The sequence below is a fragment of the Phascolarctos cinereus genome, unplaced genomic scaffold (genome assembly GCF_003287225.1).
Source record: "Phascolarctos cinereus isolate Bilbo 61053 unplaced genomic scaffold, phaCin_HiC Scaffold_9;HRSCAF=440, whole genome shotgun sequence".
Taxonomy (NCBI): domain Eukaryota; kingdom Metazoa; phylum Chordata; class Mammalia; order Diprotodontia; family Phascolarctidae; genus Phascolarctos; species Phascolarctos cinereus.
Genome location: NW_027556402.1, coordinates 146,677,399 through 146,702,794, shown reverse-complemented (window position 1 = coordinate 146,702,794; position 25,396 = coordinate 146,677,399). Strand labels below are relative to the sequence as shown.

General features: G+C 40.2%; 1 protein-coding gene across 4 annotated transcripts in view; it reads right to left on the bottom strand.

Moving 5' to 3' along the window:
• The window catches only part of LNX1 (ligand of numb-protein X 1), a 228,879-nt gene that overhangs the window by 90,067 nt on the left and 113,416 nt on the right, over positions 1–25,396 (bottom strand). Inside the window, exon 1 of one of the 4 annotated variants that reach the window (XM_020989991.2) lies at positions 18,713–19,168. The exons of the other annotated variants lie outside the window; for them this stretch is intronic. Within the exon in view, the coding sequence (XP_020845650.1) occupies positions 18,713–18,804 (92 nt within the window). The 5' untranslated portion in view covers positions 18,805–19,168. Of the gene's footprint in view, positions 1–18,712; positions 19,169–25,396 lie in introns of those variants that run through there. 4 annotated transcript variants of the gene reach the window in all.

The window sequence follows — 25,396 nt, the reverse complement described above, 5'->3', positions numbered from 1 at the left end:
TCCCTTTTGGTAAGGACATAAAATTTAGTACATGTAGTTTCTCTAAAAGAGCCTAAGTACAAAGAATTTAAAGGCAGCAAAATACCAACTCTATCTGCCTGTCTACCTCACTGACTTTCTACAATCTTTGATAGTGCCCCAAGGCTTGGCACCATGTATTGGCAGCTCTGGTATTGTTTGTAATTGCTTGTCAAATTATGCTCATTAGGAATGTGAAATATTAGGGCATAAATTAAGTATGAAAAGAAATCTACATAAGAACTAGTTTCCATTAGCCTGTGGCAAAGGGAAAGTCATCTCCTGGTAACAATCCCCATGCATGTGTATGTGTGTAACAGAGCCCACCAGCACTAGGACTTGTGCACTTGAATGGGAAGGTCCTAGGCAGAAGGAATGGAAATCAGGGTTGGCCTCAAAACAGGATATCCTTGTTTCTGGGCAACTTTTTATTCATTTCTGCACCTCTTTTAGCTTGATTAGACATGAAATCACGATGGAGAGGCCAGCTTGGCAGGCCTCAGCCTTCTTGGGGGGTAATTACAACCAGAAATATGCCATTAAGAGCATCATGTTTTAATACCGAGAATGACTTGATGCAACACATCGAGATTTCCAGCAACTTCCCAAGGAGACATTTTAGCATAGGAGAGGGGAAGAGATCTGAACCGAGCTGCTTCAGTTATAGAGTTCATTTCTGAATGTTACCAAATTATCATTCAGGTTCAGTGAGCACGAATTAAGTTTCAAAAGGTCAGGGGCATGCCAAAATAGATGGACTTGTTCTGTCAGATGCAGAAGATTCAGCCTAGTGTCACGGCGAATGTTCATCCTGATGGAGCTTGAGTCTCATATGATTAATTTCTAATTTAAGGACTGTGATTGAAAGAATCTTCCAACTGACAAATGTTTTGATCCCAGGGGACATGGGCCCAGAAACGATAAGTGCAGGGATCATTACTGTCCAGTCTTATTATACTCAGGCTAAGAGAAGACCAAACAAGAATGCACTGGAGCACAGGCTCTCTAGGGTTGGAAGAATTGTTACTGAGGATCCTTGATGGGGACAATGTGTGCTGAAAATTCTGGAAGTGAGCCATCAAAATAGCCACTTGGAATTTGTTCCTGGACAATGCTTCATGGCCAAGTCCACAAGAGGAACTGATTGAAGGAGCCCCAGGAAGGGGACTGGACTAGCTGTCTAACTGGGGGAAAAGAAAAAAGAAAAGGAAGTCTAGTTTCGTAAGTTTAATCTGTTCTGGGTATTGTTACTTCAAATGAGGTAAATTCCTGAACAACTGGATTGGCCACAGAATCAACCTGATACATCAAAGTAGCTCAAGGTGCTTTATGGAAACCTAATCCAGCTGCGAGGGGAGTAAGAGGGAGTTCTGGCTGCAACATGGCACAAAGCACCTTTCATCTCCATGTCGGAGTATCTGGGCTATGGAAAGTTCCCCATCTCTCATAGAGGGCACAGCAGGCAAATGGCCCCTACCATAGAGTCTTCTGATTCATTTTGGAGTATTGGTGGGGAGACAGGAAAAAGAATCATATCAATTTTAGGTGAAAACAAAGGTAGGAGGGATCAATGGTCTCTATTTACTTAATGAATGAATTTCCAGGTTTCCTATTTCCTAGTCTTATTGCTATTCAATTTTTAATATTTTTTTCTTTTACTTAAGTAAAACTCACTTAAGTATAAAGCTTATAAAAACATAAGCTTTATATATATTTTATATAAATAAAAATCTATTTTATATAAATATAAAGTATAAAGTATGAAGCTTACATTTCAACACCAAAAAAAAAAGAGTTTGTAGATTTCTCTTTTGGCTGCAAGATTCGATGATTCATAGCAAAATGATTAACACCATTTTGCTATTTCTGGAAAACAGACTTGTTCCAGCCTATTTTATCGAACACTTTATTATGCTTCCTTTAAAGATGGGTTTCTTTCATCTGTATTTAAAATCAGAGCTGCTTTGCAACTAAAGTTGGCATTGTGATCAGTAAGATTTGCTGTGCACTTAAAGATAGTGGATAAGAGAGAGGTGGCCTCAGCCTCTGGCCACTAGACCCAGATGACTCTGGAGGAGAAAGTGAGGCTGGTGACTTTGCACAACCCTTTCTCACTTAAATCCAATTCCCTTGCATGTTGTAGCATCACCTTCCTGATGTCATGGTCATGGTCCTCTTTGAGAATGAAGTATGAACAGCAAGAAAGACCTCGGGCAGCTAAGTGGTGAAGTAGATAGAGCACTGGGCTTGGAGGCAGAAAGATCTGAAGTCAAATCCAGCCTTAGAGACTTATTACCTGTGTGACCTTGGGCAAGTCACTTAGCCTCTGTTTGCCTCAGTTTCCTCATCTGTAAATGAGGAAAATACCAGCTCTCACCTCCCAGGGCTGTTGGGAGGATTAAATGAGATAATAATTGTAAAGTGTTTAGCACAGAGCCTGGCACATAGTAAGCGCTATATAAATGTTAGCCATTATTATTATTAAGTTCTGCCTCTGAAATATACCTGTAACCCTGGACAAATTCATATAATCTCTTGGGACTGCAAGAAACTCTCTAAGACTACAAGTTGCAGAAATGATACCAACTTGCATTGGTAGTGGGAGTTCTTTACCCTAGGCTCCCTCTACCAATGATATCACAGGACCAGTCCCTAATCCTTTAAAGATAAACAACAAATTTAAATGCTTAGAAGGCAGGAACAGTGGCTCCCTTTGGTAGTGGTACATGAAGGACTCAATACTCAAATAGTCAGATGGATCTATAATCTTATCACTGTGGGTAATCCCTCCCACAATACCAATGACAAGCCATCCAAGCCTGCCTTCCTGGCAGATTTTGTCCATGTCCTCCTATAAATTCACCCCATCAGATCCACCCCAAGATGACAGTGGATCTCCCATCAACACAAACTGAGCAATCCTTTCTATGGTGGTTGCTATCCATCTAACACTCACAATGGCTTCTCCTTTCAGCTTTGGTTGACAAGCTGGAGGGTGGTCAGAATAGTGAATGGATAGGAGACCTTCCCCTTCTAACCACTGCCATTAGTGGTCTCAGACTCCAAGTTAATACAGGCAACTTAGGCTTTCTATTTGCTCCATTTGCTGCTCCACCAATTTACTGCCTGCTAAAGAAAACAAGTCAAGAAAGCACAAATAGAATTCTTGCTAGATGCTGAAATTAGAGTTACAGTGACTCTTTATTCTTCAAATCAGCCAAAATTAATTCTAAGTGGAATAATTTCATTTGAAACTGATTGAGAGGAGGGTGGCCTTGAGGAGCTACTGAAGGAACTGGGGATGTTTAGCCAAGACAAGCAAAGAGTGTGGGGGGAGGTGATTTTTGCCCTCAAGTGTTTTGGGGGCTGTCAGGATGAAGAGCAACCAGATTTGTTCCACTTGGCCCTACAGCGCAGGGCTAGAAGGAATGAGTGAAAGCTGTAGAGAGTTAGATTTAGGCTGGATGTAAGGAAAAACACAAGCTGGCTGTCAAGAGTGGAATGGGCTACACTAGGAGGTAACTGACTCTGCTATGGCCATGTGACCTCTTGTCCAGAATGTCACAGAAGGGATTCCTGTGCAGGCGAGGCTAGCTGGCCTCTCCCTTCCAACTCTGAGATTCTGTTAAAAATTTTTTTTTGTAAAGAATAGAGACTGCAGCTCATTTATAAAATGAGGTTATTCTTTTGGAGTATGTCATCATTAGCTCAAAGCTTTTGTGGTTTTTATGGCCCTTACTTAATTTAGCAAGAATCAGGATCAATTCTTCGCTTTCAGTAAAAGTAAGGGGATTGGTCCTTTCCCCTTTGATATTCTATGATTTAACCTAACCCTCTAATTCCAAAATCTCTGCTTCCTTTCAATTCTAAGATTTCAGGATTCTAAAAATAATTTTAGGAATGTACTTTGTGATTTCCATGATTCTCTAGTGGGTGGGTGGAGGCGAGGGGTAAGTCAGAACATGGATACTAACATATTCTCCTTAAACAAAAAGCCTCCAAATGTTTCCTTGGCAAAGGCGACCAATGTGAAGAGAGGGTGGGTTGGGGAATCTGGTTTCTCCACTGAATAATAAAGCGAGTGACAGATGGCAAAAGTATGTCCATAATAGCAAGTCTTGTGCTTAGGGATTAACAATGGACTTGTGCTATATGCCTGGCAGTTTCTAATAGTTTTATCTATAATTGTAAATTACTTCATAGCTAGTTTCTCCAGAGGTAGGTTAAAAGACCTGGTTTTCAATTAGGGTCTTGGTAATTCAGTGGGTTGCCTCTTACATCAATGGGTGATATGGGCCTTAAGAAGGAATAGAAAAACTTGATTAACACTAATTACATCCCAAAACTCTTTCAGTGTCATGCTTCTGGAAATCCAGAGCCAGGAGAGAGGAAAAAAGGCTCAGGCAATATACTGAAATCAGTAATGTTCATAAAAGAAGACCAGAGGTGAATGAAAACAAAGCGACTAAACACCAGCAGAAGGAATTTTAAGCATTTTTTTACTCAGAGAGACTGAAAAGCCACTTAGTAAAGCAAGAATGCAATGGAAAGAAAAATTTTAAACGACTGGTAGTGAATTAGGAGAACACTGCACACAGTAACAGCCATATTGTACAATGAAGAGCTGTGAATGACTTAGCTATTCTCAGCAATACAATGATCCAAGACAATCCCAACGGACTAATGATGAAGCATACTATCCGCCTCCAGAGAAAGAACTGATACTATCTCAATACAGGCTGAAGCATGCTATTTTTCACTTTCTTTCATTTTTTTTTTTAATTTGAGTCTTCTTGTACAAAACAACTAATATGTAAATATTTTACATGATTGCACATGTATAAACTACATCAGATTGATTACTGTCTCAGGGAGAGGGGAGGGGAGGGAGAGAGGAAAGGATAGAATTTGGAACTCAAAACTTTAAAAAGATGTTTAAAAATTGTTTTTGACATGTTAATTGGAGGGAAATAAAATATTATATTATAAAATAACTGCTAATGAACTCTTACAAAAACAATCTGATTTTAATAACAAGAAACTTAAAGAAATAACATTTGGAGAATTATAAATTGGTAAAGATGTTTAAAATAGGTAAAAACAGTTTTAAATAGCAGACAGAATACTTGGAAAATATGAACATGCAAACAAAGGTGTATCTTTAGGGAATTAAAGAATCAGGCTGATATACTTACTAAACAATTGTATTGTACAAGTGCATAATTATTTTTGAAAAATTACCTTGCACTGAGGGAGTTTCCAGACAATTGGGAAAAGACCAATTGTCTAACTGGTGTAGGAAAAATGGCACTGAAAATTATTATCTGATTTCTCCAACTATTTTATCTTTAAAAGTTGAACAAATATTAGGAAAATAATCTTTTAAAGTATAGAGACCAATGGAGTAATAAATAATACATTGTTTGGATTTAATTTATAACAGACAAGCCTGTAAGATTATTGGGATAGAATTTTAGATTTCAGTGCTGTGGTTAGTACAATTAGGACTGCTGGAGGTAGGGAGAGGAAGAAAAGAGTAGACTAAATTGGCTTGACTCATTTGGCCTGAAAATGAACATGAATCATTAAAACAAAAGTAATCCTAAGTGGTATTAATTTCAGTTGTGTGAAGGGGTCTGGGAGGGTGTTCCGACAGTCAGAAGCCTCGAAGCTCTGACCCAATGCGTTGATGGATGACCTGGGAGAGGGAGTGATGAACTTCATGGCTCACACTCACTTGGATAGTTCTTCAAACAGCATGGGAAAAGAGAACAAATCGGAAAAAATCTGCAGATCTGAAGATGACAAGGACAGAATCACGAGACGCGAAACAACATCATGATATGTAGCTTTCAGAAATGGCGATTGGCACAGCTGGAGGCGAGAGGAACCTATTTGATATATAGGGATGCAGTGGCCGAAGAGGTGCCCATCTACCTGTGAATTTGCGTTGTGCAACAGTCATTTAAAAAAGTGAATACTGATTTAGTATTTAAGGTAAAAAATAACAATAAAAATAGTTTTAAAAAATTAGTGATATTTTGGGTTGCACCTGAAATTCTATTTGGAGTCCTTCAAAAAGTCCAAAATCCATGATGAGATAACCTTCTTCTCTGGGAAGATCAATCCACAAGTATCACACATTGCAAACATTTTGGGACTTTTTCAATGTATTAATAAGTTGTGCTGTTCTTTTTTTTTCCTCTCTAAAAAATATTATTTGTTATATGGGATGGCTCTCTGAGAGGGGGAAGGGAGGGTTACTTGGGATAATGCTGATGATGTTTTTTCTTTGTCTTTCATTTCAAAAAGGACCATTGACATCATGGGGTGATGTCTTGACTTGTGCCCAAATTGTATTTAAGTGATGCAGAGTTGCACAAAGGAAGACATCAATTAAAACTTTTTTTTAAAAAAAAGATAACATTCTCTTGACCTCTTCAGGAAAAGACCATCAATGGAGAAGTGAAAAACAAAACAAAACAAAACAAAACTGAGGAGTGCCTACTCTGTCCTCCAGCTGAGAAGTGAAAAATACCATTAGTCAATGAGTAATTTTCTTTAGATGACATTGAACAACCTGTTAGATTCTTGCATTGCAGAGAAAAGGTCTGGTTTACCACAGCTTAACTTGTGAAAATTGTTTTCTCTAATTCTGCCTCGTATACTTTATTTTTCTGTTCATAACCTTTGTATCTGCTGTTAGTTCCTTCATAGACAATGGTGGATCTATCTTGATGGGGAGATAGAAACTCCTGAATCAACATTCTATTCAATCAGTACTTAATAATGTTAAAGGAATTACTATTGTTACCAAGTCTGTAAAAAGGTCACTTTATCAAAGCTCAAGAATATTGAAATCCACAGGAATAAAAAAAATTTTGGTCCTAGAGAACAGTTGAAGAAATACATTTCCTTCCTTTTGCCGTAGAAGTGGAGAAGCCTATCAGTGCATACACTCAGACAAGGTTGCTACAATGTGTGTGTTGGGGGACTGGGGGGGAGGTATGATATTAACGTGAGCCTTTAATAAATACTTGTTGACTCAACTATTTTCCAGGGGCACATACTAAGAAATGATTGTGACATAAAATTAATAAAATTTTTAAAAAGGAAGAATTATTATTTCCATATTACCCCCAAACTATCTCTGAAGATATTATCCTCAACAAAACAGAAGTATTATACATTTAAAGTTACTTTAGGGAAAGATTTTTTTTTTTAACCAAGGGAGACATTGTTTTTGCCTTAAATGGCAGGCAGCTGGTACAGTGGATAGAATACTAGATTTGTGGTCAGGAAGATCCGAATTCAAATCCAGCCTCCAAGATTTACTAGCTATGTGACCCTTGGCAAGTCACTTAACCAGATGTCTGTCTCAGTTTCCTCAACTGTAAAATGGGAATAATAATAGCACCTACCTCCCAGAGTTTTTGAGGATCAAATGAAATGAGGTAATATCTGTAAAGCATTTAGCACAGTTACACACACACACACACACACACACACACCACACACACACACACACACACGGTGCTACATAAATGCTTATTGTTTCCCTTCCCTTCAATTAAATTTTTTTTTGAAAAACAATCCAAAATGTTTTGTGAACTGTTTCATTTACAAATCACTGTATTTGTCCAGGTCAGAATCTAGAGGAGTGGGGCAGCGAGGTGGTACAGTGGATAGAGCACTGGCCCTGAAGTCAGGAGGACCTGTGTTCAAATCCAGCCTCATACCAAACACCTGACACTAGCTGTGTGACGTTGGGAAGTTACTTAACCCCAATTGCCTAAAAATTAAAAAATTTTAAAAAAAAGAATATAGAGGAGCATTTCTCCTCTTCCCTTAGCATAAAAAAACCAAACCAAAACAAAACTCAACAATACATCCACAGTGATGCCATCTGCAGGGTACGGGTATGACCCCACCCACCCATTTGGATCAACCAATAGACAATTTTGGTACTAAGAGCAAGCAGCAGGAATAGTTCCCTAAAAATCAGTTTTTTAAACATACAAATTCAGCTGAAGGTGGCCAAGAGATTTTGAAGAGGGATGTTTGATTTTGCATCATGGAATTCATGGAAAGAGAGACCCCAGGATGCCATGGTAATAGGCAATAAAGATAACTTGGAAACACCTGGACTTTGGTCAGGTAGAGAACCCAAGACACTGAAAGGCTACTTCTAGGAAGGGCTGGGCAAGGAAGAGCTCACCTGGGGCACAGAGGAGGAGGTAGGAAAAGGGCCATTTGGTTGTTTCTTATTTTAACTAATAGTGAAGCAAAGTTCCTAACCTCACCCTAGTTATATCTCTGATTAAAAAAGTCAAATGACATGACAACAGTAGAATTCAGTTATCACATAGCAAATTGAAGAAAGATGTTTGACTACTCCCTGGAATTATATTTGCATTAAAGATTCTGCTCAAGTAAAACGTTACCAATTAGTCCCAGCCTTAATGTTTCTCCAGACTTCATCCCTGTGACTCAGCTGCCTTCTCCCTCCATTCCTAGGGGCCCCTTCTTCAATTCTGTGAGTTCCTCCCCAAGCCGCCGTTTTGAGGAAGGGTTCAGAGCATGTATTCTCTAGACTTCACCACCATCCCCCCAGCCCCCAGCTCTCCTTGTGAGGATACCTCCTTTGCCCCACAGCTTTTCAGTTCTACTTTATGTCTTGTCTTTCCCAAATTAGAGTGTAAGGTCCTCAAGGGCAAGGACTGTCTTTATTATTGGTCACAATTTTTATCCCCAAAGGCTTAGTGCAGTACCTGGCACTTAGTAAACCCTTAATAAATGATTGTTAACTTGACTTGGCACATTTGAAATAAGAAATATTAATTAGTGTCATTGGCTTTAAAAACAATCATACGATTTGTTCAAGATCACATAACTGAGTTAGCAGCACATTTAAATTCCAGACCAGGGATTCTTTTTTTTTTTTTTGGCTAGGCAATGGGGTTAAGTGACTTGCCCAGGGTCACACAGCTAGTAAGTGTTATGTGTCTGAGATTTGAACTCAGGTCCTCCTGAATCCAGGGCCAGAGCTCTATCCATTGTACCATCTAGCTTTTTCTTTAGAAATTGCTAGAATACAGATCCTAGCACAGGGATTCTTAACCTGGGGTCTATCTATAGATTTCTCCAGGGTGGAGAAATACATCTTTATTTCAGTATAATTGGATTCCTTTGTAAGTCCATGTGATATATTTGATGCTTTCTAAAACATTATTCTGAGAAGGGGTCCATGTAAAACCCCTTCTCTAGACCCAGTTCACCCACTAACTAGGTGAGTGATCTTGGGAAAATATTCACCTCTATGGGCCTTAGAAAGTGGGACTGGATTATCTCTTCTAATGCTGGAGCCAGCTCATATCAGCTTGTAGAATCTGATTGTTAAATGTTCAGTGTGAACATCTACACCTTTGAAATTGGCAAGCTACCAAACACGGCCTGAGTTTTTGTTTTGTTGGCTGTCTAGATTTAAGAAAGTGATAGAGCAAACTTTAATAATGAAAATTGAACTTAAAAGCGTGTCACTTTGCCTTTTTTTTCCCCCATAGAGCCAACCAATCATTAAACATTTACCAGCACACTGCTCCTACTATCCCTCCCAGCTCTAGAAGTCTATGGTACTTTGGTATTAGGCTTCAGATAATAATGCATAAGCTCTTTGGAGAACTTAATATCCACAACTCTTTGAATCTGCAAATAAAACAATCAGATTTCATAATCCAAATTGACGTAAATACAAAGATGCTAAAAGCTAAGACACTGGGTGATATATTTAAAATCAAAATTAAGATGAAAAAATGCAGAATAGGGGCAGCTAGGTGGCGCAGTGGATAGAAACCTGGCCTTGGAGTTAGGAGGACCTGAGTTCAAATCCTGTCTCAGACACATGACATTTACTAGCTGTGTGACCCTGGGCAAGTCACTTAACCCCGATTGCTCCCCCCAAAAAAAGGCAAAAAAAAATGCAGAATAAGACCAAGTATATACTAGGTTCACTTCTTCCTGATGGTGGTGACTGAAAAGAAAGGAAGAAGGAAATAGAAACAACCTGGACAGTGGTGAGTTTTGCTATTCACAGTAAAGATGTGCATAGCTGAGGGTGGAGGGAATATTTCCTTAAGTTCTTTCCATATACCACAGTGAAAACCTGGGACCCCTAGTTGGCTGATTTCTCACCATGTGCAAAAGTGACAATCCTAGGAAGGGAGTAGGGAAGCTAAAGAGCAGAGAATGTAATAAAAGAAGAGTCCTCCAGGAAGCAGAGCTGTATTAAGGGTGGAGCTGGTGTGACAAAGGGCACAGGGTGAACTACTGGAGATAGGAGAAGCCTCACAAAAACCTTCCCAGATTAAGATGCCACCAATCTCCTTCCTTGGACGGGTAGATCAGTTAGGTTTTTCCTTCTTTCTGAATGACTTGGTGCCTTAGTTATGTGGTAAGAGAAAAACAACTCCCCAGGATCCTGACCAGTCAATGAGACCCATGAAGCTACAGTACACTCTTTCCTTAATGAGAACTTACCTCCCTGTCATACCCGATACTGGAAAATAAGAGATCCTACTCTGCCTACCACCAGGACTAGGAATGCTAGTGCTCATGAAAAACTCTGTCCCCACATTTAATCCTTCTAACCTACAACATGACCAGCCTTCTTGTCTTGTCCCCTGGAAGAACAGATTTCCTAGGACTTATGGCTGGAGGGGCTCTAGTCCACCCTCCTGTTTTTGCAGATGATGAATCTGAGGCTCAGAGAATTAAAGTGATTCAACCAGCATCACACAGGTATCAGGTAGCAGAGATGGATTTGAACACAGGTTGCTTGACTGAAAAACCTATTGTCTACCAGAGTCAAAAGTAGAAGAAACAGAAAAAAGGGAAGTGGGTCTTGTTTCAGTGTCTGTAAATATTAGTGTTTACAGGATCTTTGAGTAGAGGTTAATAAGTGGGTGACTGAGTAGGACGGAGAGTCAAAGCTAAGCAAGGAAAAGTCAAAGGATGAAGGAGGGCTACAGGAGATGATTGCTACGGTCCCCTCCAGTTGGGAATCTTATGATCTTGTAATCCTATGCTCTGAGGAGTTGGTACAAAATGAAAGAGAATAACTCTCAACTGGTAAAAGTTCTGTCATCACTTTGAATCATGATGAGGCCTATTTCTGGAGATCTCTGGAATGTCTCCACAGATATATTCTCAAGAAAATGCTTCCAGGATAGAGTGGTATATGAGACTGTTACTTCCATGGTCAGCAAAATTAATCGATATATTGGAAAAATATGACTTTCCAATCAATGTTCTGCAAAATAGTCCCTCGCCTCTGTACGGAACAGGGGGAGGTGTTCCAGGTCACCTCTAACTTTGAAAAAACACTTTAACATCTCTTCTGACATTTCATTCATATCATTTCACATCACATTTATTTAATTTCATAACATTCACATGTTTTGCAGAAGTTTGATTTTTAATATAATAAACCTAAAAGGGTTTGCTCATATCTGAAAAAAAAGAATGTTGTTTATATTTCCATGATCATTTATTGTTATTACCATCATCATATTCTTCCCTTTTAACAATCTTGTTTAGGTGCCATTTTCCTTGACAAAATTTAGAGAAGCCTTTAAAAAAAGTTTTACAGGTCACAATTGATATATAAAAACAATATTTTCATTCATTATATTTGTCCAGTACTTCCTCAATGAAAATGAAGGTATTTCCATTTTGATTTATAATATGTTAGATAGTGTTTCGGGTTTTGGAATCCATATATTTATCTAACTTGTATTTATCTAACTGGTTGATTTATTTACTTGTTCAAAGACACAGAGTTGTAGGACTGTGATTTCAAACTCAGAAACTGGGTCACTAATCCATTTGTAAGACTCCCTGAGGGTTTTTTAAATTAAAATTTTAAATTAATTAATTAGGATCTTAATTTTAAAATACATTATCTATGTCTTATTGCATTTTTATTTACTTTGTCAAATATTTCCCAATTACATTTTCATCTAATTGGCCTCACTCTGGAAGGCAGTAGGTCACCCACAGACTGTGTATTTCACACCTCTGTTGGAGGGGCTCTTAGATATCATTTAGGCCAAAACCTTCATTTTACAGTTACAGAAACTGAGGCCCAAAGAGATAACCTGACCAATATCACTCCAAAAAAAGGTAGTAGAGCCTGGATTCCAACCTACATTCTCTGAGTCCATTTCCAGAGAGTTCCTTCCACTCCCTTCCACTGCCTATTCTTAGCTCCTTCTGACTTGGTCACTATGTCTGGCTTAGTGCTTGGGCTTCTCTAAAAGTTATACATTCTTTACAAGTTACCTGAAGAATTCCTTTGAGTTAATGGAGTGTTAAAAAGGAAGGAAGAAAGCCAGTCTAATATCATGGGGTGGTTGATGTTGTGCCAAACATGTTTTTCAAGGAACTCTCTATTTTGGCTTTCAACTCCCTGACATACCATCAGGACAAAGGAAAGGTAGGCCTACTTTGCCAAGTCAAGAACATGTATCCTGGATCATATGAGTGAGAAGGAGAGGCTGAGGTTACATTACAGCTGCCAAAGCAGAACTGGCTGGTTCTTGGGAGGAAGGGGAGCTAATAAAAAGGATCATGGGGCTCCCTGGACATCAAAGAAGCCTCAAAAGCGACATTTTGATGGGTTAAGTGTAAATGAATCAGAAACATGAGGCTTCAATTTCCTTCCAAATACACAAGTTTAACATTAAAAAAATGCTTGGCTCAACTTGTCAAGAATGCTTCAAAAATACAGAGACATGGCCATGAAACCTCCATTGTCCCTGATTTCCCTCCTCTAGATGGGTAGCTACCCTTTTTCCTAAGTGGAAGGATATTCTTCCTTTTTCTATTTGCAGTCCACTATACTACCTTCCTTCCAAATTCTAATCCATACTTCATTTAAAACACAGATACGTACTTTTTAAAAACCCAGAAGTTCACAACATTTTTTCAGCGCAAAAGAAATAACCCTTGGGGATTTATTTTAGACATCTTTTCCCTGGCAAATCCAGAAAGCTTACTTACCCTGTTGATTTAAACTTTGAAAGTAAGGGGAATAATTAATCCTGTAAAATAAAGTGAGACAGAAACTGATCCCAAATCAGGGATTCTTAACCTGGGGTCCATGAACTTTTAAAAAAAAAATCTTTTGATAACTACATTTCAATATCACTGGTTTCTTTTGTAATTCTATATTTTATTTTATGCATTTAAAAACATCAGAGAAGTGGATCCATAGGTTTCCCCAGATTGCCAAAGGAGACGAGGATACACAAAAGTGGTAGCCCTGTTCTAAAGTTATTTCACTGTGGTTCCCCCTTTACACATATTCTCTCTTTCTTTCTCTCTCTCACACACACATACACACACACACACACACACACACACACACACACACCTCCTCTCAAAGAGTCAAAAACATATAAAATTGTGACAAGTTTACAGCAGAGTAGATGTCTTGCCATTTAATAAAATCATTCATTTCAAAACACTTTCAAGCTTTAAAAAAATTTTTAAATCTTGAGTTACCTGGCTCATTATGTAACACCTGGCTAAAACCAGGAGAAAGAGAAAGTCAATTCTAAACAAATGTCCATATACAACTTTGACCTAAGGTTGGCAAAGCTTGGGGATCCCAGACAAGGGCTTGAAGCTACATAAAACTCACCCAGGCTGACATTTTCTCACATATAAACAAAGTGCCGTGGTGAAGAGGGGAAGGGAGAGGGAGAATCAGACCAGCTGTGCTTCATTTAAAGTTATTTTGGGAGTGCGAACCCAGAGGTGAAACTTTTTGCTCCAGCTTGGTAGGTGTAATTAGTCAGAGGTGTGCTTTCTCGGGTTGGTTTGTGAATACTCTAATTGTATGAATCCCATGTTCAGAGTCTCTGATTTCTGCAGCCTGTCCTATGTAGTCAGAAAACCAGCCCTACAGCTCCAGGGGTTCCCTGACCTTATACTCTGACAGCCTCTCATTCCTGGGCCTTATTTCCCCCTAGCATCAAATGACTGAAGTAATGATATTGAAATCACTCATTTTAATGTTCTGAAACTAAATTACAACTGGAACAAAACTTCTCTGCTCAGGAAAACCAGTGCTGTATATACAGAGCCATAACTAAGAATTCTAGCATCTGATGAGAGCTTAACTGAGTGAGGCTAGGGATTTTGGAGGCCAAGGTACCCCAACAGGGGCAGGGATTGGGGAGAAGGGGTTGTGACTCAGGTACAGACTTTACTGGGGAAGAAAAGTGTCTCAGGGCAGCTAGGTGGCACAGTGGATAGAGCACCGGACCTGAATTCAGGAGGACCTAAGTTCAAATCTGGCCTCAGAGAAAGAACTATGGAGTTTGAATGCAGATTGAAGCATACTATTTGCTCTATTTTTTTTTCTTCTGTTGTGTTTTGTTTCCTCTTTCTGGTGGTTCCTCCTATTGGTTCTAATTCCTCTTTACAACATGACTAAGATGAAAATACATTTAATAGGAATGTATACGTAGAGCCTATATCAGATTGCGTGCCGTCTTGGGGGATGGGGGGAGAGGGAGAGGGAGAAAATTTAAAACTCAAAAGCTTATGGAGGTGACTGTTGGAAACTAAAAATAAATTAATTAATTAAAAATGGGTGGTGGGGAGCAAGGAGTCTGCCAGAGATGTATTCTGTTTTAGGGGAAGAAGTAGCTGGCCTTGAGGAGGGTACTAAGAGGTGTGGTGACCTGAGGAGGTGGCTAGGTTTCAGAGAAAACTAGTCTGTGGAAAGAATGGGAAAGGAAGAGATCTAAAGTGAAAAAAGGTTTTTTAAAAAATAGTGGAGAGTAGAGGATGATAGAAAAAAAAGTGTGAAGGGTGATTAAATTTATGATCACTTATGTGTCGTTTTTCTTTCTCTCCCTTCTGATATTAGACTGGTTATATACCCTTGAGGGTAGCTAGGTGGCACAGTGGGTAGAGCACCAGGCCCGAAGTCAGGAAGACCCAAGTTCAAATCTTGCCTCAGACACTTACTAGCTGTGTGACCCTGATTACTCTGAGAGAGGTGTGATGAGTACCAGAATTTGTATATTGCACATCTTATTTCTATATTGTATATTGTCCTGATTCTAGCCCAGTTTCCTGGAATTGGGGGAGGGGGAAGAGGAGAGAAGGAATGAAGGAATAACCAGTGATTTTGCCTTTGCTGCTCATCTCCTCACCCCCAACTGATCCCTCACACTAGACCTCAGGCGTCTCAGTCAGGCCAGACAGCATTTCCGGGGGGCAGGGGAAGGGGTAATGGAGTTCAGTGCTGGTGGGTAACTAGGCCCTAGAGGAGAGATGTAATGGCCTCAGGACCCTGGGTGTGGCAGCCAGGGACCAGGTGAGGGAAGGGGGGTGGGGGTGGCAATTGATGACCGATGCTCTATGGAGTGAGAGGGAAGGAGGAGGAGGAAGGAATCCTCCTTGATGCTGATGCCTGGAAGAAGCCCCAGATGCCCTGTGCTAGTTTCACTAGATAGAGGAAGTTGGGAGGAATGAATGATCATTTTTTTTCCCTTCCCTCTTTTGGCAATAATTCACCAGGACTGATATTTGAAAACTGAAAATATTTTTATGAATATGAGTTAAGCTGACATTTCCTAACTTCCTGTGAAGCTCTACAGTCTACAACAAACAATAATAAAAAGGAGCTTTTCATTCTTCATCAACAGTATAGTTTGTAACTTCATTTTGAAAATCATAATCCACCCCCCACCCACCCACTGAGACCACACAGCAACAACCCATTCAGAAGCACCCAATATAAACAGATGAAAAAACAGCTTCACGAGGGGTCAATAGCCAGAGCATCTCCACTCCCCCATTCCTTCCCTCTTCCCCACCCCAAACATATACAGGATCATATACACATGCTGTCATATACACACACACTCTCACACACACAACTTGCAGAAAATAAAGCACAGCTTCCTCATTGCTCTTCAAAGTCATAAAACAAAATGTTCAAATTCCTGAACGGGGATTCATCCAGTAAAGAACTGGAAGTCAATGCATTGGATGGTAAAGATAAAGACGATATAAGTACCAGAAGTGGAATATAGCAAAGAAGGCACTAAGGGGCCGAAAGAGAAAAAGAGAGTGTCATCAAAGGTGGTAGCAATGGGTTTGAAAGACCATAGAGAATTTTCAAGCTGGAGGATACATGACAAAGCCACTCATATTAGGAATTCTAGCCGTAGCTGCTGCTGTTCTTCAGTCATTTCAGTCTTGTCCAACTCTTCATACCCCATTTGGGGTTCTCTTGGCAAAGATACTAGAATGCGTTTGCCATTTCCCTCTCCAGCTTATTTTACAGGTGAGGAAACTGAGGCAAACAGGTTGAAGTGACTTGCTGAGGGTCACACAGCTAATAAGTGTTTGAGGCTAGATTTGAACTCCCGTCTTCCAGACTCCAAGCCTGGCACTCTAGCCACTATGTCACCTAGCTGTCCCTAGACTTCTTGCTACCAAATGATAATAGCAGTAATTCCCAATGACAAAGCACTTTCCTTAAGATAGCCTTTTAAGGGTAGGCAGTATGTGCAGGTTTATCTCCATTTTACAGATGAGAAGACTGGAACGCTCACACAGACTAAGTGAGCTGTCAATAATCACATGGCTAATAAATGATTGATTTGAGGAAGAAACAAACAAGAATGTCAATCTGGAAGTCAAATCCAGAGGTTTTTTTTCCTCCCCAGCTTGGTCTCACTGCCCTTTTATGTTGAAAATATGAGATGTGGGGGTTTCTAATCTCACCAGCACTTATTAAGCACCTATATGTCTGGCACTGTACCAAGCACTGGGGACAAAAGGGGAAAAAAAACATCCTTTGGAATTCTGTAAATTCAGTCCTCTGAGATTCTCTTGGGGGTTTTCGTTAAAGTTATTTTGTGTTTATGGCAGCCACAGTGGAATTAGCTCCAGGCTCAACTCCTGAAGCTGATCTTGTTTTCTTAGCGAATGAATATTTATTAAGCAGTCATTTCTATACCTTAGGCACTGTACCAGGCTCAAGGCTTACATTCTAATTGAGGAAAAGGACATATAAGGGATAGTTGGCCAGAGCAGAGTATTTTGGTCGGGGAAGTCTGAGGGATGGTAAGTGGAATCAGAAGGCAATGGCCTGACAAGCAAGTGACTGATTTACATCGGTTTCTCAAGCTGGGATTAATCCCATGATGACTTATGTGCTACTTTTCTGTTCTCTCCCCTCTGATATTAGACTGGCTGTATACCCTCCAGTAAATCATTTTATCTCTCTAGGCCTCAGTTTCTTCATTTGTAAAATGGCAGAAGGAGAGAGAAATAAGGAAAGGGGAGAATTCTTTGGCAGCTGTGGTATTTGAACTTGTAGTATGGTATAGTTAGCAATCTGCACAGAAGGGGTTATGGGTCTTTCTGCGACCGCGATTCATCCTAGCAGCATTTGCTTTTCTAGAAAAACATTTTGCAATGTCCTAGTTTGCTTTGGTGATGCTCACCGAGTTTAGGTTTGGTTTAGCCTGCATTAGTCAAGAGATTTTCCCTTTAAACATTCTTAGCCAATGTTAAAAACCTGGCTTTACCTCCAGGAAGGTATAACCAGAAAATCCTGAGAATTGCATGATTCCACAGTTCAGCCAACATCCCAGAACAATCAGCATCTGTGTTTTCAGTGGCTGGATTCCCTGATTTAAAAGGCACCTTTGGCTATCTCCACATGTTCTCTGGTGCTATCATTGTCTTCACTGTCAATCATAACCATGTTTACTCACTGTGATTGTATAGCCTGTTATCTATTTGTAATTCCTGTTCAAAATTACCCATTGACACTCATTGCATGCATCACCAGCGAGCTTACTGGGGCTATTTTTATATCTCCTCTGAGTCCAGATGACTGTTTTCCTAGTTGTTGGGAACCCATTGATTAGTCAAATGAAATGCATTTTTATAAATGCTCCAAATAGCTGAGGCAGATTTAGAAGAACTATTTATTTGTTTGCTAGAAGCCAGGAACATTGCTCCTGCAACCTTCCTTCAAAGCTTACCAACAGCCAGATTCAGACAATAGCATGGCTTGAGGTTTGCTCTGTGGATTATTTTCTCTCATAAAAGATGAATACATATTCTTTTTTTCTTAGAGGTTCTATAAAACAAACAAAGGTGTCTTCCCCCTGTTAGGATAGTAAATGTGTATTTAGGCAAGCATCTTCCCTATCAAATAGAAGCAGCTGATAGAAGCTGGAGATGAGACAGATGCTCACATGCATACTCTGTGCTCGGCTCCTCTTTGGTTCTATTTATGGAAGGAGGAGATGCATTTATTGAAAAAAGGCAGACCACTTAAAAATAAACGGATAAAAAAACCCCCAGCAAAGGTGGCATAGGAACCTGAACAATTCTTGCTGAATGAGCTCTGCCCACATTCACATCTCTTTGCTTTTCATTGTTTGTTAAATCAGGCACAGATTTTGTTTGTTTGTTTAATCGGCCATGTTGCTTTAAGATGCAGGCAGGAGGTTTTGTTCCATCAGGCATGTTGTGTACATAGGATTTATCCCACTCAAGAGAGGTATGATACAGATGCAGGCACAGGGAGACAGACCCACAGACCCACATGCATACACACATACATACACACACAGCCACTGTGAGTACTCACAGTTCTGAGTACAGGAAGTGAAGGTTGCCCACATTGTCAATGTAGTTTGCAGGACTTAACCAAGGCAAGACCAGTAAGAGAAGAGCCTTCATTTTCTGTGCTTTCTTCCTGGCCACTTTCTGTCTGGCCACCGTGGGGGACACACACCTTCCAGCTCCTATTGTGGCCAAACCTCTCCCCTGCACCGTAAATCAGCAACCCGTCCTGCAGCAGCCCTAAAACCCTTACAATAAGCTACACTGAGAAATCACTGGCTTGTAAGAGGATTACTCAGTCTGATTCTCAGACAGGCAGAGGTGAGGCGAGGCGAGGATGAAGAGACAACACTGAGTGGCTGGGGAAGAGAGGGCTAGGCTGCAGAATAGACTGATGCTCGACCGGCCTCTTCCTCCTGCAGGATTCAGAGTGGTTCTCTGGAAGCAGCTGGTACATTTACATCACTGGCCAGAAGCAGATGCGTTATCAGGAGAGTAGGAGCATGGCATATCAAACCCCCACCCAGCATGAGTAAGCATGCAACAGGAAAGGGAATTCTGCCACACGTTGCACCTCCCAAAAGCAAAACTCCTGCACCAAATGGACGTGTGATAGCACTGTTCCTGGAGACTTGCATTCACCATGGAATCAGACACTTCAATATACAAGTGTCTTTAATAGCAACCAAGGGTATTTTCATAATGCCAACTCCAGTGAATGCATATATTAAAAGTAGATGTGTGTGTGCATGTGCGTGTGTGCGTGTGTGTGTGTATGTGTGCGTGTATAGCAAGAGAGACAAAGAGAAACAGAGACCAAGGTGGAGAACAAATATTACCTTGTACTTTCCCCATCTTATCCTCCTAATCAGATCTATTCCAGGCAGAAAAGTAGCAAGAAGATTAAAAAAAAAAGATACAATGTTCTAATCACTCCCCTCCTTCCCTTTAAGATCGTTGCAGCTCCCAGGGGAGCTTGAAGTCAGCTTGCGCAGAGGTATGTACAAATCCCGGGGTTTGGAGATAGGGCTAACATCCACCTTAATAGTTATTTTGGCTTATTATTATCTTATTATTATCTAGGCTTTCCTAGAATCATGAGGGGTAGTGGCTAAAGTACTGGACTTAAGACAAGAAGAGCTGGGTTCAAATCCTACCTCAGACACTTTTCAGTTATGTGATCCTGAGCAAATCACAACCTCTTAGAACCTCAGTACTCTTAATTGTAAAATGGGGATAATAATAGCATCTACTTCACAGGTGTGTTGAGAGGACCCAAATGTGTGTAAACCATAAAGTGCTCTAAAAATGTCAGCTATGCAATGCCTCGATCCAGGACAATTCTAAAGGACTCGTGATGGAAGGTGCTGACCACAACCAGAGAAAGAACTCTGGAGTCTGAATGCAGAACCAGGTATATCATTTTCACTTGTTTTGCATTTTATGTTCTTTTCTTGTGGTTTTTTCCCTTTTGTTCTGATTCTTCTTTCACAACATGACTAATGTGGAGATATGTTTAACATGATTGTACATGTATAACCTATATCAGATTGCTTGCCATCTTGGGGAGGGAGAAAAACTCAGTCTTTCAAAAATGAATGTTGAGAGGCAGCTAGATGGTGGAATGGATAGAGCACTGGCCCGGGAGTCGGGAGGACTTGAGTTCAAATGCGGTCTCAGACACATAACACTTACTAGCTGTGTGACCTTGGGCAAGTCACTTAACCCCATTGCCTAGCCCCCCCCCAAAATGAATGTTGAAAACTATCTTTACATGTAATTGGAAAAAAATACTATTTTTAAAAATGTCATCTATGACTATGATTATCCTGTATATAACTGTTATCTCTGAAGGAGATGTGATATAAAAAATAATTAACAGTTATATAAGACTTTAAGGTTAACAAAGCGCTTTACAAGTATTTCACTTTAAATGACTATCTGATATGACTAGAGTAGATAGAAACTAAAGTAGATAGATGCCAGCATGCATATTGACTGAGAAAACCACAAATTAACATTATCTAGATTTTATTGTACTTTTATTTAGTTTGTTAAACATTTCTAAGTGGTAGTGTAATATTGGATACCTCCACTTGTCAAACTCTTCCCCTTCCTTCAAATGCCGCTTTTTTCAAGAAACTTTACCTGATTTCCCCCAACAAAGTGTCCTCTCTCTCTCTCTCTCTTTCTCTCTCTCTCTCTCTCTCTCTCCCGAACCCCAAGCTCATTTTTAAAATACTTCCCTTAAAGCCTCATTGTATTTTGCTTTGTAGATTATAGTTATTTGTCATTGTACCAAAACCAAATTGTAATCTCCTTGAAGGCAGAGACTAAACTTCACTCCTCATTTTCTCTGCAGCACTACAGAGTATAATGCCTCATATATCATAGGTGCTAAGTAACTATATACTAAATGAAATTAACAATATTTCTTTACTGATTCCTTTGTTTTGTATAACAAAATTCCCAAAATTTGGATTTGGATCAAAAGCATGACCAGAGAATTTTGAATTTCCACTGTTATCTTCAGCTATTTGTCAGTTTGTCCACACACCTATTTATTATGCATTTACAATGTGCCTGGGCAATTATGTGGTACAGGGGACAGAGCACCAGTTCCTGGTGTTAGGAGGACCCAAGTTCAAATTCAGCTTCAGACATTTACTAGTTATGTGATCCTGGGCAAATCATTTCACCTGTCTGCCCTCAGTTTTCTCATCTGTAAAATGAGCTGGAGAAGGAAATGGCAAATCACTCCAGTATCTTTGCCAAGAAAACCTCAAATGGTGTCAGGAAGAGTTGGACATGACTGAAATGATTCAACAACAATGAAACACATGCCTGGCATTGACAGAAAATTATCTTTACATGTAATTGGAAAAAATAAAATACTATTAAGTGGAGGGAAAAGCAAATGAACAACCCCTCCCCACACCCCAAAAAAGTGCCTGTCTTTAAGGAATCCACATTATGAGACATGTAACTACTAGATACATATAAGATATATGCAGAGTGCATAGAATGTAATGTCAGAGAGCAAGGCACTGTCAGCTGGAGGTGGAGTTAGGGGCTGGGGGAAGCGATCCAGAAAGGCCTACAGAAGTTAAGATTTGAACTGAGTTTTGAAGGAAGCCAGGAAAACTAAGAGGTGGAAGTGAGAAAGCGTATCTGGCAAGGGGGACAGCCAAGGCAAAGACATGGAGGTGGGAGATGACATGCTATGTGTGCAGAAGAGCAAGTGGGCCATTGTGTTTAGGAATTCACGTTACTTCCTATTTATTGTTTCAATGGACATTTTGTGGCTTGCACAATTAACATGTCTAAAAGCTATGCTTGATAAAATTAAGCTCGAGATCGGCTTCCAGGCTAATTTTGAAAACTGGCCTTGAAAAATAGCTACCTGTGTTTCTATCTTGCAGGATGATAAAGGGCACTGAGGGAAGTAGTTCCAACGGAACAATGACTCTGGTGGTCAGTGGAATCACAGGGATTTTTCCTTCCCTACCGATCAACTGAAGACTATTCTGCCACTTGCTATCTGACCCCAAGAAAGTCCCATAATTCCTCTGGCCTAAGCTGCCTCATCTGACAAAATGAGCATAATACCACGTGTATCTGAAGGCAGAAGACCAGATGATTTCAAGGTGTTTCCCAGCTCTAAGATTCTATGATTCATGGAGATGCTAGGTCCTGTTTACCTCCGTGCTGATTATGTCACATAACCAGCTACCTACAGGGAATGTCCTTCCTGCATCCAAGACTCATGAAGTGAGCCTGGAATCCAGTTTGCCAGCTCCAGTTGAACTGACTTTGCCAACTGAGTCAGCAGAGATAAATGGTTCTATTAACAACAAGCACAAAACTCTGCAGTCATAACAAACTGGAGCTCATAGGGAAAAGAGAAAAAGCTTATGAGGATGACTGCTAGGAATTTGGGCTCCAAAATCTCTGAATCAGTCCTTAAAGCCCAATTATCTGGGGATAAAGGGAGATGGGTGTATGCCAACAGTGATAGAAAGAAAGACAGCGTGGTAGGGCAGTAATCCTTAGGAAGGAAGTTATGAGACTAGGGTTCTTATCCTGTCTATACCACTCACTTTGGGCAAGTAATCTGGCCTTTTGCCTTCTAATCTGGAAAATGGGGATAATAGTACCTGCATTACCTACCTCAGCATGCTTTATGAGAATGGAATTATGTTAATGGATAGGAAAGCACTTTAGAAAGCACAAAGAGCTAAGAAAATGGAGGCTAATTTTCTGTTTTTCTAATTGTCATACTGCCTTTTGTGACTAGAAACCCAATCTCCAATTCAATCTAGCCAACCAACAAACATTTATTAAGTATTTACTATATGACTGGCACAATGCTAAGCACTGAGGACATAAAGACAAAAGCAACATAGAACTTGTCCTCAGGGAGCTTACATTCTAACAGAGGAGACAACATATATGTGTGTGTATGTGTGTGTGTGTGTGTATGTATATATATGTATATATATATATAAAAGACCCATGCAAAGCAAACATGAGGAAACTTTGTGTGGGAAGGCACCAGAAGCTAGGGGAACGAGGACAGGCTTCCTTAAGAAGATGGCACTTGAAGGGCAGCAAGGTGGTGCAGTGGATAGAGCTCCAGCCTTGGAGTCAGAAGGACCTGAGTTCAAATCTGGTCTCAGACACATAACACTTACTAGTTGTGTGACTCTGGGCAAGTCATTTAACTTGCCTCACAAAAAAAAAAAAGATGGCACTTGAGCTCAGTCTTGAATGAAGCCAAGGATGTCAGGAGGTGCTGGTCAAGAGGGGATGGATCCTAGATATGGAATCAAATACATACATTTTCAGACATGTATTTGCTTTGCCAGACTATGTGACTATGTATTGAGGGCTAAATTTTTGTTCAATTGGTTCCATGATTTGTTCTATGGGAGGCAGAGGAAAATAGAGGGAAGGGCAGACTAATTTTTACAAAAGGAAGGTTCCATGTTGTGAGCAACTTTAAAGGCCAAACAGAAGTTTATATCGTACCCTAGAGATAATCAGGGGACATTGTAATTTTCTGAGTAGGGGGAATAACTTAGATCTGTGCTTTAGGAAAATTACTTGGTCAGCTGTGTTGAAGATGAATTTGAGTGAGGAAAGACTTCACAAAATCATAAAAAAACCCCACAGAATTTGACAGTCAGAAGGCCTTTCTGCATCAATCTAATCCAATGCATAAATGGCCCTATTATAACAAATCCAACAAGTAGTGATCCAACCTCTTCTTGCAGACTTCCAAAAAGGTGAAAGCCATCCCCTGTATGAGGAATCCATTCACTTTCTGACACCTGTTAGGAAGATTTTCCTGACATCCAGCATACATTGGCTCTTTGTAACTTCTACTCCTTGTTTTTGGTTCTATCCTCTGGGGTCAAAGAAAATAAACTTAGTTCCTCCTGCGTGGCACATTCCCTCAGATACTTGAAGACGGTGATCATGTCTCGAGAGGCTTCTCTTCCCCAGACTAAGCATGCCCAGTTCCTTCAAACAATCTTCATATGATATGTAATAGAGTTGTCCTCTGGACATCCTCAAGCTTATCACTGTGGTGCCCAGAGTGGAACACAAAAATTCCTGAAGAGGTCTAAAGATGGCTGAGCACAGGGGGACCATCACCTCCTTAAGCTATGCCCAAGTCTGTACTAGCTCATTTGGATGCTATATCACATTTGCTGACTGATATGGACCTCGAAGGTCACTAAAGACTGTAGGTGGCGAGACCGAATAGGGGTTTATTGCAGTCATTCGGCCGTTGCTGGCTTCACTTCATCATTTTTCTTTTAGCCCCAACCCAAGCTAGAGAGTCCTTTCTTTTAAAATGTGTTGGTCACTAAGAAAAAAGGCTCTTTGTGCCTAGTCTTTCCAAGTCTAACCTTCAAGTTCAAGACAAACTGTATTTCCTGACATAAGGAATAATAATCTTTCACCCCTAGCTTGCTGCTCAGAAAAATTCCCCTGGATATTTCCAAAAGTAGAAAGAGGTAACTGAGAAGCAAAATGATCACAGAATGTCAGCGTAGGAAAAATAGAAGAGGAGCTTCTGAGGCCATCAAAGCCAATCCATACTCGTACAAGAATTCTCTATGTTGTAGAATCTACAACAGGTTTAGAATCCTCACTCAGCCTTTGCTTAAAGATTGTCAGTGAGCAGAAAGCTGCTGTCGTCTGAGACACCTCGTTTTACTTTCCAATGGCTAGAATTAGAAGTTTCTCTATACATCAGGCCCAAATTGGCCTTCTTGTAATTTCCACCCATTTCTCCTACTTCAGTTTCCCCTGGGCCAAATAGAACAAATCTAATTCACCTCCCAGGGGCAGCTAGGTGGCACAGTGGATAGTATCAGGCCTGGAGTCAGGAAGACTCATCTTCCTGAGTTCAATTCTGGCCTCAGACCCCTACTAGCTGTGTGACCCTGGGCAAGTCACTTAACCCTGTTTGCCTCAGTTTCCTCATCTGTAAAATGGCTGGAGAAGGCAATGGCAAAACCACTCCAGTATCTCTGCAAAGAAAACCCCAAGTAGGGGTTTCCATGCCTGGAAATGCTCTCCCTCCTCTACTCCAACTACTGATCTCCCTGCCATCCTTTAAATCTCAACTAAAATTCCACCTTCTACTTTCCCCAATCCCTCTTAATTCCAGTGCCTTCCTTAGGTTAATTATCTT